Source organism: Artemia sp. Qi Xiang Cuo, chromosome 1 (assembly GCF_049724085.1).
Source record: "Artemia sp. Qi Xiang Cuo chromosome 1, ASM4972408v1, whole genome shotgun sequence".
NCBI classification, from domain to species: Eukaryota; Metazoa; Arthropoda; class Branchiopoda; order Anostraca; family Artemiidae; genus Artemia; species Artemia sp. Qi Xiang Cuo.
The window spans coordinates 47155434-47168770 of record NC_142794.1 but is presented as its reverse complement, the minus strand read 5'-3'; the positions used below and the strand labels follow the sequence as shown (position 1 = coordinate 47168770).

Sequence of the window (13337 nt, the reverse complement as noted above, 5' to 3'; positions counted from 1 at the left end):
AATGGTTATTGGGAAGTATACATACGTTTTCAGGGGGTATTTTTTCTGGTAGTGGGAGGTCGGGGGTTATGTGGGAGGATCTTTCCATGGAGGAAGTTATTACTGGGGGAAGTGACATTGCTATTAAGGGGGCGCCGGATGTCCCAGCATTATTTAAAAACGATCAGAAATTAAATGAAAAAACAACAACAAGTTTTTCAACTGAAAGTAAGGAGCAACATTAAAACTTAAAACGAACAAAAATTATTACGTATATGATTGTGTTCGCCCCCTAGTCAATACCTTGCTCTTTAAGCCAAAGAGTTTTTTGTACTTTCATAAGAGCTATTTATTCTAATTAATGGCCTTTGTGATTGAGGGGTCATTTTTAAAGAATTGGAACAAAATTCGAACTTTAGTGCAAAGAGCGAGGTATTAACTAGGGGGCAAACCCCCTAATATACGTATTAAAAATATATTATATAGAAGTTTGTTATGTAAGTTAATTCGTAAGTTACGTATATTACTTAAGAATTATTACTTACGTATATTTATTACTAATAAAAACAAAAATAACATGTTCATAAATAAAATCAAACAAGTTTCGAGAAATCCATTTAACCAAATAAAAGTAAAATTAAAATGCAAATTTTGTTTGAATTATTCACGTACGGTGAGCCAGAATCAAAACTTTCGTCAATTCAAAAACGTTCAGAAGTTAAATAAAAAAACACGGTTTTTTAACTGAAAGTAAGGAGCAACATTAAAACTTAAAACGAACACAAGTTATTCCGTAAATGGAAGGGGCTGTCCCCTCCTCAGCGCCCCGCTCTTTACGCCAAAGTTTGACTTTGTCTCACAACTTTATTTTTTAAAACAATAGAAACTTTAGCGTAAAGAGCGAGGCGTTGAGGAGGGGACAGCCTCTTCCATATAGGGAATAATTTATGTTCATTTTAAGTTTTAATGTTGCTCCTTACTTTCAGTTCAAAAAACGTGTTTTATTATTTAATTTTATATATATATATTTAGGCAGTACGACATTCATGGGTTAGTATGGCAATACAAAACCTAAGGAATAGGACGTTATCAGCGCTTATTAGACGTTCCAATAACAAGTGGAAGAATTGGAGCTATATTGGAGTTTCAATTAAATCCTGGAAATAAAAAGTAAAACAATTAAGTGATTTCTGGAGCAGATCTCCCACTACCAAACTCTATGACCAAACTACAACTGATTTGACCTATCTAGTTATAGTACAAATATCATTAAAAAAGCACAAAGTCTTATTCTCTTTTTCAATGATTTCTTTTTCGTTCAGGGAATTAATGATTCCAATCTGTGATTCCTTCAATGATTCCATTTCTGTCCTATTTGTAGACGTGGAGTGTGTATTCATTTCCACTTTTAAATGTTTTAAAACAAGGGAATCTAATCTTGAACTGATAAATTTTTAGATAGATTTCTTTTCGATAGATATTGATAGATTGATACTATTGGAGTTTTGGTTACTATTGGACCCACTCGCTCCTTTGTTACAGCTCGTTACCACGAACTATTTGATTACGGAACAGAATTAGGTTTTACTTAGAATTGCCAAGTTTTGAAGGAAAAAAAATATGGCTCGAATTCTATTACCTTGGAACAAAAACTTTAGGAACATAAGAAGTTAATGGGATTTTCTCCGGAAATAAGTATGATCATAAACGAACTTTCATCAAATGTAAGGTGTTTCCTCTCGGAGGTGTTTTCATTAAGATCGTAAAATAAATGTATAATTCTAAGACATGTATTTCGATTTCTTGTGTTTGCTTATTTTCGTCTGGACGCTTAGTATCCAGGTCGAATTGTAGGCAGAGTGCCATCTTAAATTTGAATAGACAAATGTTAATAAGCAGAATTTGAAGGTGTTTTCTTTAATTTTTTTGAAAATCATGAAAATCTTCGTGGAAGAATATTCTGTCCATTTCCTTTCAGAAGGATTACGTGTTATAAGTTGATTTTTTACTTTGAAAGACAAAGTGGAGAGTTGAAAGAGAGCATTATTTTTCCCTTTTGCAGCCCAAAGGCTATAGGTGTTAAAGGGGATGATTCACGGGCCCGAGTCAGGATTTAATCAAGGGGCATATCATGTAAAATTATTATAAAGGATTATATTAGGTGAAGCAGTAACTTGCATATAAATGAAACCATCAGAACACGGTGAAATTTAGCCCATAACTTCCATATCCCATGGGCATCCATGACTTGGATATAAAATGACCCTGGAATAGCTTGCAAAATACCCTCCTAATTGCCAACTGTAATTCCTGAAATCTTTTGTTTTCATGGAGTTTCCTATGACTTTGGACAGTCAACGAAGCTCGGGCATTACTCTGATTGGCACGAACCAGTGTCAAACTGTTCATGGTAGCGACCTTTACGTAAGGAGCGACCAGGACAATAGTAACAAAAACTCTAAAAAAAGAAATTTGAAATAATTAGTACATCCAAAGGATTGACTTTTTATGCTGATTCTAAATTAAGAAAATTCATTAAGTTGGATGTTACCCAGTAGAAGCTACGAGTCTGAAAAAATTTGCCTGACTTTCGAAAAAGGGAGGCAGCGCCCTCTAAATTCAAGATATTTTAATAAAAATTAAATCGATAGATTCAGCATATCAAAGAACCTTTTTATATAGGTTCCAAGCTCCTTCCTACAATAATCCGGAATTTTGCATTTTTTACCAGAAGAAAGATCATGAATGCGTTTTTATTTGTTTTGTTTTTCCCAGGGCTGATCGTATCGAACCAGTAATCGTAGAAGTTCGGGAGAAGACTTATTCGAACGGAAATTAAAAGTTCCAGTGTCCTTTTAAGTGACTGAAAAAATTTTTTCCGCCAAACTACGATTTTGACCCAAAGAAGACGAAAGTTGTTATTAATGTTGATTTTTCATAAAATTATGTTGAATGATGTATGATTCCGCATCAGCTATTGTGAAGGAGACGTGGTGGGTCATTGTGAAGGGAGGGGGATGTCCAAAGATTGGTTTTTCAATGCAAAAAGTGCCTAATTCTCTATGAGCCACACGATAAGTATGGAAATGAGAATAGGGGGGGGGGTAAGAATTAATCTCTCACATCCCTTCATTCAAACTAAGCCTGATTAAGGGTGCTGCGGGGTATTACCTCCCTTGTTGCAGAATGATGTTTCTGACATTTGTTTTAAAGCTTCATTGAACTAAACTGATTTGCTTCATATTTCACAAAATTATTCACGTGGCGCAGTGAAATTGTTATAGGCTGTAACCACTTTTGATTCCCGGAAATTTTTTTATCTACGCCTTTATTATTGGTGCTAGGGGGGTGGGAATAATGCCCCGCACAAAGCAGCAGTCTTTCTGCGTCGGATAAAATATTGCATTTACTTGCTTATCTGTTCAAAGGGTGGAAACAGTAAGCTCATGATGTAACTTGCCATAATGAGCCTCACCAGGAAATTTCTCGGGGAAGGCGCTGGCTGGTGCTACCAGGAGCTTCGTTTTCATTTGAAATTGTGATTTGGATTTTAAGCGGTGTTTTTTTCTCTCTTTTCCTGTTTATATACAATGTTTCAATGTGGGCGCAGTCCTCTTCACATTCGGAATAATCTTAGTTCTTTTTAAGTTTTAATGTTGCTTCTTACTTTCAGTGGATTTTTTTTATATTATTATTGAATTATGACTTCACACCACATGAGAAAATATTATCTTAAAATAAAGAGGATCCCTGTGCTGTGGAGACGGTTCTTGTACCCTTCTTTTATTGCTCCCATAAATTCTAATTATCTAATCTCCTATTACCTTGTCGTGTAAATTATATGCTCTTAAATTATTTTTTTAATTTATGAGATCTATAGATGGGATCTCTTCCTTTCGTATGGGACCAAAAAAAAAAAAAAAAAAAAAAAAAAAAAAAAAAAAAAAAAAAAAAAAATCGATTTTAAGGATTTCCCTGTGAATTATCGGTGTAAGTTCCTTTACACAAATCAGTCAAAGAAAAATGATTGCAAACTATTGAGGTATACAGGATACTAATCGGGAGAGCTATAGAAACCTTGAGCTGACCGACAGAGGAGTACAAATTCTAAAAAACCCCTCCTCTCTGCTTTACTGGTGCAAATAGTCTTTGTGGAGGATGATGGTCGTTGGAATATTTCCCCCGGGTGATCCAAACCCATCCCCCCTAAAATAGAATGTATTTTATGCATGCATTCCTAAAGAGTTGAATCTGCTTGTGATTATTCTGGTGGGGTTTTAGGACCAATTATACCAATATGACAGTGTGGTCCATAGTTTTGTCTATCCAGCATAAATGGCTTTACCCTGTTCAAGTTTGACCTAATGGAAAAGAATGTATCCACGAAGTTAAATCTGGAAGGCTAACAATCCTGCGGTACAAGACTGATAATATTTCAAAAGGCCAGTTTTATTGACCTCACTGTTTTAGCGGTCCGGAAGCCGTAAATGTATATATATCAATAGTGACAATCTACATGACAAGAATAATAAAATGCAACAGATTTAGAAACTGACACCCATTCGTCAGTGTTTGAAACAGAATATTAATCAAGTGCCTCTGTTGAGGCTTGGAAAGAAGTAAATTAATGACCCATGTATGCTGTGAAGCAACGAGTTAATTACACTAGAAACCTATACCTGCGTCTGTCAAAACATTGACGTCTTGGGTTAAAGTCTTCTAACCAACATTTCCGGTTCTCCCGAGTTAAAAGTACGTGTGTCAGTCGTGTCGCTTCTGGGCTTAATGCTATAACCGTATTAAAGATTATTTAATATACCTATTTAAAAGATCCCCACAAAGGCTTTATGACCTCTAATCAAGTAGTATAAGTAAGAAGATTTAAAACAAAAATTAACTGAAGTAACATGAGGCTAAGCTAAGACCCGTATCGGGTAATGTGTGGTCTTGAAAGAAAGTATGTAAAATGACAATAATATAAAAGAATAGTGCAAGATGTGATATATACAATTGGTTGGAATCAGGGGCGTAACCAGGATTTTTTTCGGGGAGGGCGGGGGAGAGGGTGTTAAAAATAATTTTACGGGGGGAGGGGTCCTAAAAAAAACTTAAATGTTTTTCCAACGCTAAACCAAGGCACGTCTCAGGTAATGTGTGGTCTTGTAAAATGGCAGTAATGTAAAAGAACAGTGTCAGGATAATCCAGCTCCTACTTTCATTTTAAAAGTAACTGATTTATAAATTTAGTTTCTCTCCATTTTCACTGTAAACTCGATATTAGCGGTAAACATGTGAGGCGTTATAAACTACAGTAAATTTTACGCAAAATTTATTAGAGTCAGTTCAGTAACGTTTACTAAGTAAAGAGCGATTTGTCTCCACGTTGGCTATTACTTTTTGTCATGCCACTTTGATGAAGTGGGTTGTCTTAGAAACTTGGGAAAGGCTCTTTCGATCTGAAATTGAATGTTCTAGTTTACTGTTTCAGGATGGAAAGTGGTCGAAGGGCAATTCCTGGGTCAGAATTTTGAGACACTTATTTAAGTCACAATAATCCAAATATAAAAAATTGACCTTCGGAGGGGATGGATGATGATACATAATCCACGCAAGGTCAAGGGCAAGGCTCCAAAATTATGCATTGGCCCATTACCCACAAACACATTTTAGTAAAAAATATTGGCATTTTGAAACCGGAATAAGCTCGGAAATTTGACTAATGAGAAGAGCAAATGAGTGTTTTTTCTTTGAAATGATTGGCTGAAATAAAATCAGATTCCAAACTGTTGTCATTGTTGTATTCCAAAGACCCAAATTGTATCAGTCGCGGAAAACTGCGATTAAAACCTTGCAGCCGGGTGCAAGTGTTTTAAATGACGAGAGAAAGATCATTTGATTCTTTTGACCTCTAAAACGAAAATGTTCCCGAGTTTTCCCTTGCAAATAATTTTTGACTTGTGATTCCGTGTCCGGGAAGGGTAAAAAAGTTTTTCGGTACTCGGGCCGGGTTCGATTCAAGATCGGTCAACAGCTTGCTAATTTTGGTGATAAGGAAAATTAATTGAATACTGTAGATAACATGATTGTGCCATTTGCAAATATGCTCAAGACCAGTGGAATCAATACGCCAAGAAAACAGTAGCCTACTGTACATAGACGAAAATAAGGGACAAAGTTCCTTTGACAAATTACTTCCACTCCCTCCTCTTCCCTTCAAGTATCAAAATGTAAACTCACAACTATTGAACTTTTATTTTTGCTAAGAAGTATTTTTGCTGCTTTATATCATACACACTCGTCTCATTTCGTTAATTGTTTTTAAGTGGTACCGGAATTAGGTAACTATGGTATCCCAACCATAGATCCAAAGGAGCACCGATCCGGGTACCAAAGGCCAACTATAGTGAGAGCCGGTCCAGGAACTATCTTGTCAGGATGGCTTAAGCCAAGTTGAAAATTAGTATTAGATGTTATATATAATTTTTTTAAGAAGAGGGGGGGGTATTCATCTATGGAATTTTTGAAAGCTTTCGAGACCATAACTTTATCGTTAATTTTGCTTTTCCCGTAGTCTAAGATTGAATTTTTTTATATTTGTTAACTTGTATTCATTTATCCTCATGAATAATTGATACTTGCACAAGTAATTCAAATCGACAGGATGTAGTAATGCACGGGAAATAACCATACAGGTTGCATGTTATTGAATAATATAAATCAGCATATTAAATTTATTTCATTCAGTTTTTTTTATGGTGTTTGCAAGTAATAAACATCAATCACACAGGAAGAGTAATGATATACATTTTAGCATTTGTGTCCCAGTTTTGTATTTAGCTTTTTAGATGTGTTACTGAGGAATCAACTTCGGCTAATGCTTTGCTTGCCTGATTGGATGTGGCGGCTAGAATTGATTTTTCACGCCTATTTTTCAATGGTATGAAACTGGTTAGATTTGCAATAATAAGATTCGCATTAAAAAGAGAAAGAAATACTTTGTTTCTGTTTTACTATTTATACTTGGTAAGGATTGATTGCTAATTACTAGTTGCAGTATTCACATATTGTGATTCGTTATAATTATAATGTTTTGAATCATAATTTTATAAAAAAAATACGAATTCCAGTACTATTATAGGAGAGAGGGTCTGTGTTTAAGCCCGCCCCCTTCCCTGAATGTAAAGAGTGCACATTATGCATTTCTTTTATAATGTTAAAGATAAGGCCTTTTTGATTGTTAAAACTCACTGCCCTTCTCCTCCCTCGTGTCCCGAGAATCATATGTCTATGGCCTCTCAATAGTATTCTAAAGAAAAGTTTGCACTAACTCTATCAAAATGGGGAATTCGATATTAACGGAGGCTGGTCAAGGTTCCAGAGGGGTTTTTTTTCATAGAAATTTTCGAGTAGTCTCTCTTCATAATAATTTGTGCAGCGTCTCTGAATTGTCAAATATGTTCCGTCTCTATTCCAAAAATAAATTATTTTTAAGCAGAACAGTAATGCGAGAACTAACTATTTAGTTTTTAAGTAGCAGCAAAATAAAAAAAGAAAAAAAGATTAGAAGCGGACAAATTTGCAGAGAATTTATTTCAGAAGGGGCAGAGTTTTGAAATTTACAACTGAAACAACCGGTTTATAAACTTACAACTTTACAACTGAAACAACCGGTTTATATGGAAATTTACAACTGAAACAACCGGTTTATATGGAAATATATAAGAAATCGAAGTGCGCACTTGTGTAGTTTGGGAAAAGAGTTGTGTCCCTTCTCACAGACTGACCACTTTTGATAATGATTTACGCCTCGTGGTACCAGTGACGGATCCAGAGGAGGGTGAGGGGGGACCAGTCATGCAATGACAGACGAAACCCGCCAGAGACCGGTTATTTTCAAAGAGACCGCTATTAAGAAACGGAATACAGAGTAGTTTCATTGCTTTTACGATATTTAAACTGTTAATTTTTGGGGCTTCGGGGGGGGGGAGGCACCTAGGTTAGGTTATGTATTTAATATATTCTATTCTTTACCCCCCACCCCCTAATGTGCAAATATATAGCCCAAATTTGTTTCTAAACTATTAAATATTCATCCTATTTTGTTTTATTTTATTAGCAGTAACCAAACTTGACTTTTTAGAAGTGACCATCTAATGCACCAGTACCTAAACATTAGTACGCTTGCAAAAATATCAAGCTATTCAGTGTTCAGTAAAGCTGAAATGATGCTTTAACCCTTTGAGAGGTTGAAGGGGCTGCAACTACATCATTTCTTATCTTAATTTCTGTTCGGTTTTACCTCATTATTTACATTAATTTATGTTTCTTTTGTTCTTATTTCTCTCTTCGTAGTAATTTCCGTTCTATTTAAGTATGACATCTAATATAAGCAACTTCATGCTTTAAGTTATAAATTCGCACAGCAAAGGTTTTTAACTTTTAAATCTAGCTGTTTTAATTTTTTTTTAGGGGAGGGGAAGTCCCTAGTAAGAATATCTTTTGAAAAAATGAGAATTATGCTTCCCCCTCTCCTAATAGGGACGTACTAAGAAACAATAATTTTTGTCAAAAAATTTTCCACGCAAAATGTTTTTTGATATAGTTCATCATCACCCTCAGGATTCCCCGAAAGTTTCATCTTCATAAGCTTAGCCTCAGTAGCAGTAGTCGCAGTAAAAGTAGCAGCAGTAGCAATGGTAGCAGTGAGTATAGACTGCCTTTTTCTTAATTCAACATCCCTTTTAGTACATTCTGAAAGTTTCGGTTTAATACTCAAAACTGTTCCTAAGACATTGCTCATATATCCTTTTCACAGACTGAATGCACATAGTGTGTTTTATTTCGTTGAATATTCCATAAAAATTTTCTTGAAATTCTCACCTAAATACCCTTATACATGGGAAAGGTGGCAGTCATAAGAGTAGGAAACGTAGTAATATTGGTGACATGAAAAAAATGCTATTTCTTGTTGAACATCCCTCTAAGCACGCACTTTTATACTTGACTTGACTAAAGGGTTTACTTACGAAACCCTTTAGTGATTTTAGATAATTTTTAAGAAGATTGAATTGAAAAAAAAGTTCTAAAATAGGAAAAAACGCGCAAAAATTATTCCGTATATGAGGGGGCTGCTCCCTCCTTAATCCTTCGCTCGTTATGCTAAAGTTTTCAGGGCTTTAAAAAAGTTACCTATTCCAATTAAACGGCCCTTGTGTTTCAGGAGTCTTTCTTAAAGAATTGGGAAAAAAGTCAAACTTTAGTGTAAAGAGCGAGAGATTGAGGAGGGGGCCTTTCATTCGCCAAAATTTCTATATGTTTTAAGTTTAAATGTTGTTACTTTCAGCTGAAAAAACTTTTTTAAAATCTATTTTCTGATTTTTTTTTTTCAAATCAAGTCGGGAAATCCGATTCCCCCTCCGTGGAAAATCTCCTTGTAAAATCTCTTCCCTACAAAAAATTACTCCAACAGAAAATTTTCCCTCTGCAAAATCCCGCCGAACAATTCCCTCCTCGCTGAAAATTCCCCCGGAAAATAGTATGTCATTTGAAAACAAAACTTTTGAAATTTCATTTCTGATCGTGTTTCAAATCATGTCGAAAATTCCTTCCCCTCCTCCCTCCGTGGAAAATTTTCTTCTGAAAATCCCTCCCACAAAAATTCTATATATTTCCCAATAACAAATACTCTGTTTACACAGTGGGTATATTGCCTAACTTACAGCCCTTTCCCCAGGGACTATGAAGAACATTTCATACCTAAAGGCACATTTATTGGACCTTTCAACTGTGCTGAATCAAATGGCTATCTGAAAATTGTGATCGAATGTCTGGTGAAAAAGGGGCAAAGGAGGGGGGACTGTTGTCCTCCAGTCTTTTTGGTCACTTAAAGAGGGCCCTGGAACTTTTAGTTCCCTTTCGAATGAGCACTCCCGACCTCCTAGGACCATTGGTTCAATACAATCACCCCTAGGAGAAGAAAACAAACGAATAAGCGCACATCCGTGATTTTTCTTCTATCAAAAATTACTAAATTCCAGATTTTTGCAGGTAGGAGTTTGTAACCTCTACAACAGAGTTTTATGATATGCTGAATCTAATAGTGCGCTTTTTAATAAGAGTGCTTGAATTTTTTGGGGGTGTTTCTCCCCTTTATTGAAAATCAGGCAAATTTTCTCAGGCACTTAGCTTTCGATTGGGTAATATTAAACTTAATGAATCTATATATATATATATATATATATATATATATATATATATATATATATATATATATATATATATATATACATATATATATATAAATACATAGAATCAGCATAAAAAGCCAATTCTTTGGATGTATTGATTGTCATCAAAATTCTTTTTTTTTTTTGCGTTTTAGTTACTATTGGGCTGAGTCACTTCTTACTTACAGTTTGTTACCAAGAATTGTTTGTTTTGGTTTTACCTGTTAAGGGCTATGGTCCGTTGGTACGGTGAGGTTTATAAAAATAATATGTTTACCCTGGTATGCTTTGGGGGGAGGCAGTAAAGGTAACGATTTGTCACGAAGACAGAAATTGAAGTCAAAATTGCTTTCTTATTTTTTAGGCTATGGAAGAGAGCTGTCCTTCTCACCACGACAGTGGCGTAGGCTTAGGAGCAGATGAAGGTATTTCATCTTTGCCGAGGACTGAAGGGTGAGTTTTTTGGTTATTATTTTTTATCATATTTCATTCCTTACAGCAAGTGTCCCAAACCCCCTCCACGCTGGAGTATATCCAGGATTGTATTTAGGTATTTGGGTCCAAACAGAAATTGGTGCGTATTAGGCCTATAAAGAAGTAGTTATTTTATCTAGTTTTACTTATTTCGGGAGGTTAGTCTGACCCTCCCTCCTTACAGCGTTTCGGTCACTATATTGCCGCCTTTTTTATTTCCTGCTTATGCTTTAAGAGTCAAATATACTTTTTTTGCTTAACCTTAACGAATACCAAGTTTGGTAAATTCCTGAAAATGTCAGTTCCTGTGTTTCTTCAATGCCGAACTCCTTCTGCTGTCAAACAGATTATGGAGTCTTTTTTCAAATAAATTGCAAATTTTGCAACTGAAAACATTGTTGAACTTATAAATTAATAAACTAATTATTTTCTTTACAGCTATTTATTATTCATTAAAATAAACATCTGAATTTTTCATATATAAGCTTATAAGAAATTTCAGATAATTTCTTTCATATAAGAAAGAAATTTCAAATAATATTAAATTTCATATCATTTCATAATTTTCTTGTAAGAAAGAATGTGTCATTGTTAATGAAAGAAACCTTATAGTTCAGCCACTAAAGAAAAACCGAGAAAATTCAAAGTAACCCCTATATGTATCGTATTTCTACTGAAATACAATTCCTTAGAATCAATAAATTTGTCATTCAGTCATAACAAAAAACAAAAGTTCATGGCAATGTAACACCGAGATCGTGATATCTTTGCAATTCTTGTGAGAGTGGAAAGGAATAAATCCACCCTTCCAGAACAGAATAACAGAACTAAAAACACAAAGAAGTTGATTTATACTGTCATACATTTCAATTGTTTTGACTCTTATTCCGTGAAATCGCTATTCCGTGAAAGTTTTGATTGTCTTCTACAGAAGCTCGACCTTTTTTTCTAGACTATAGTAGATAATAGTAGTGAGTATTTCTGTCATAAATAGTTTCCTATCAGTTTGGTTTTTAGTTTCCTGTTAGTTTATTTACTATTGAGTCATAAATAGTTTGAAATTGCACGTTTCAGGTAAAGAAGTCTGAAGTATATTGATGTTCAGCTTAATGCCCACAGAACGTGGTTTCGGTGGCAATGTTGAATTTGTTTTTAAATCTAGAGCCACAAGCGAAAATTTATTGTCGCCCCCCAAAAAAATCTGCATTATACTTAGTTTCGATTTTCTGAACCGAAAAACTAGCTGCATTACTACTACTACTACTAACAACTCACCGCGCACCAAGCCGCCTGAGGCCAACACAGCTACGCAAGCTTCTCCATCCCAATCTATTCAAAGCACCCTCCCAGACCCTCTTTACACCGTCCCAGGAAGTTCCCATTTCCTTTAAATATTTCTTTATAACATCCTCCCAACCAACCGCGGACGACGTGCTTTCCCCTTAGTCTTAGACGATTGATTAAAGAGAATAGTCTTTTGCAACATGACGCTTTCCAAGCGCAGAACACGCCCCAGCCATCTTATGCATATTTTCAATCTTACTCTAAAAAATGGGATTTAGTAATACTTTTTGTAGAGGCGCCAATCTGAAACACAGATGGTCAGTCGAGTCCCCAGAACAATCCGTGAACTATTTGCCTGGAAAACATGTAACAAATCTTCATCCGCTATTCGGAGCGTCCATGCTTCAGATCCATATTTGACTACTCTCATCTCTGTAGCTTCCAATATTCTAATTTTGGTTTCCAGAATTATCTTCCTATTCTTCCAAACTTTTTTTTAACTGCGAAAAAAAAACCTGAGCGCTATTCTACTTTTAACATCTTCACTGCTCCCACCGTCTTTACTAATGATAGTACCAAAATAAGTGAAGCTGTCCACCTGATCAATCTTTTCGTTACCCAACGTCACCTTTTGATCTTCACTTGGAGGATTTCAATTTAATAAAGCATTAATTGACTAAACTATGTTATGTGTCTCGTGTATTATCATTCTGAAAAAAAAAGCTGGTTTTACTTTTTGAGTTTTAGCAGGTAGAGAAGAATAATTTTTGATGGTGGATATAGGGTGATTTTGAATCTTGTCAACATATGTAGCGTAAAAGAGCAATCACCTTGCAGAGAAAAATTCCCACAAGTTTACAGTGTTCACAGAAAGTGAACTTTATTAATACAAAAACTGGCCCTTTCCCGCTCTGTTTCTTTCTTTCTCACTCTCTATCTCTCTATTTCCCTCTCTCTCTCATGCTTCAGAACATGAAAAAAGGTGCACGTTTAATTTCGAAATAACATCCAACTTTTTAGCATTGGGTGTGAGTCGGCAATCATCTACTGATAATGCAGGCACAATGCTTTAGTTGTTTTCTGTTTTAAGGTCTAATGCAAGTATAATTGAGCCTGTGGTGTCACCCTCTCCTGAAGATGGTTCCTTTGACAAGGAAAGGGATAAAGAGCCGAGTGCCTCCTCCTGTTCTGACACCAATTCAACCAAATCCAGTCTAGCGAGCAGAAGGAGTAGTGCTCCTGTCGCTGGTACAGATACAGAGCTTTATATGGTATGTGATTTTGCTCGTTGAAAGTCTATTATGTATTTTAGATTTCAAAGCTAATTGAAATTATTGATTAGATAACTAGCCGCCAACGCTGAAATTGATGTTC

At 35.3% G+C, this 13337-nt stretch overlaps 1 protein-coding gene across 3 annotated transcripts in view; it reads left to right on the top strand.

The window, feature by feature from the left end:
- The window catches only part of LOC148956399 (E3 ubiquitin-protein ligase PDZRN3-like), a 138128-nt gene that overhangs the window by 105147 nt on the left and 19644 nt on the right, over window positions 1-13337 (top strand). For all 3 annotated transcript variants that reach the window (XM_089107968.1, XM_089107959.1, XM_089107974.1), the window contains 2 exons: window positions 10570-10658; window positions 13054-13234. In XM_089107968.1, coding sequence (XP_088964094.1) covers window positions 10570-10658; window positions 13054-13234 — 270 coding nt within the window. The remainder of the gene's footprint in view (window positions 1-10569; window positions 10659-13053; window positions 13235-13337) is intronic.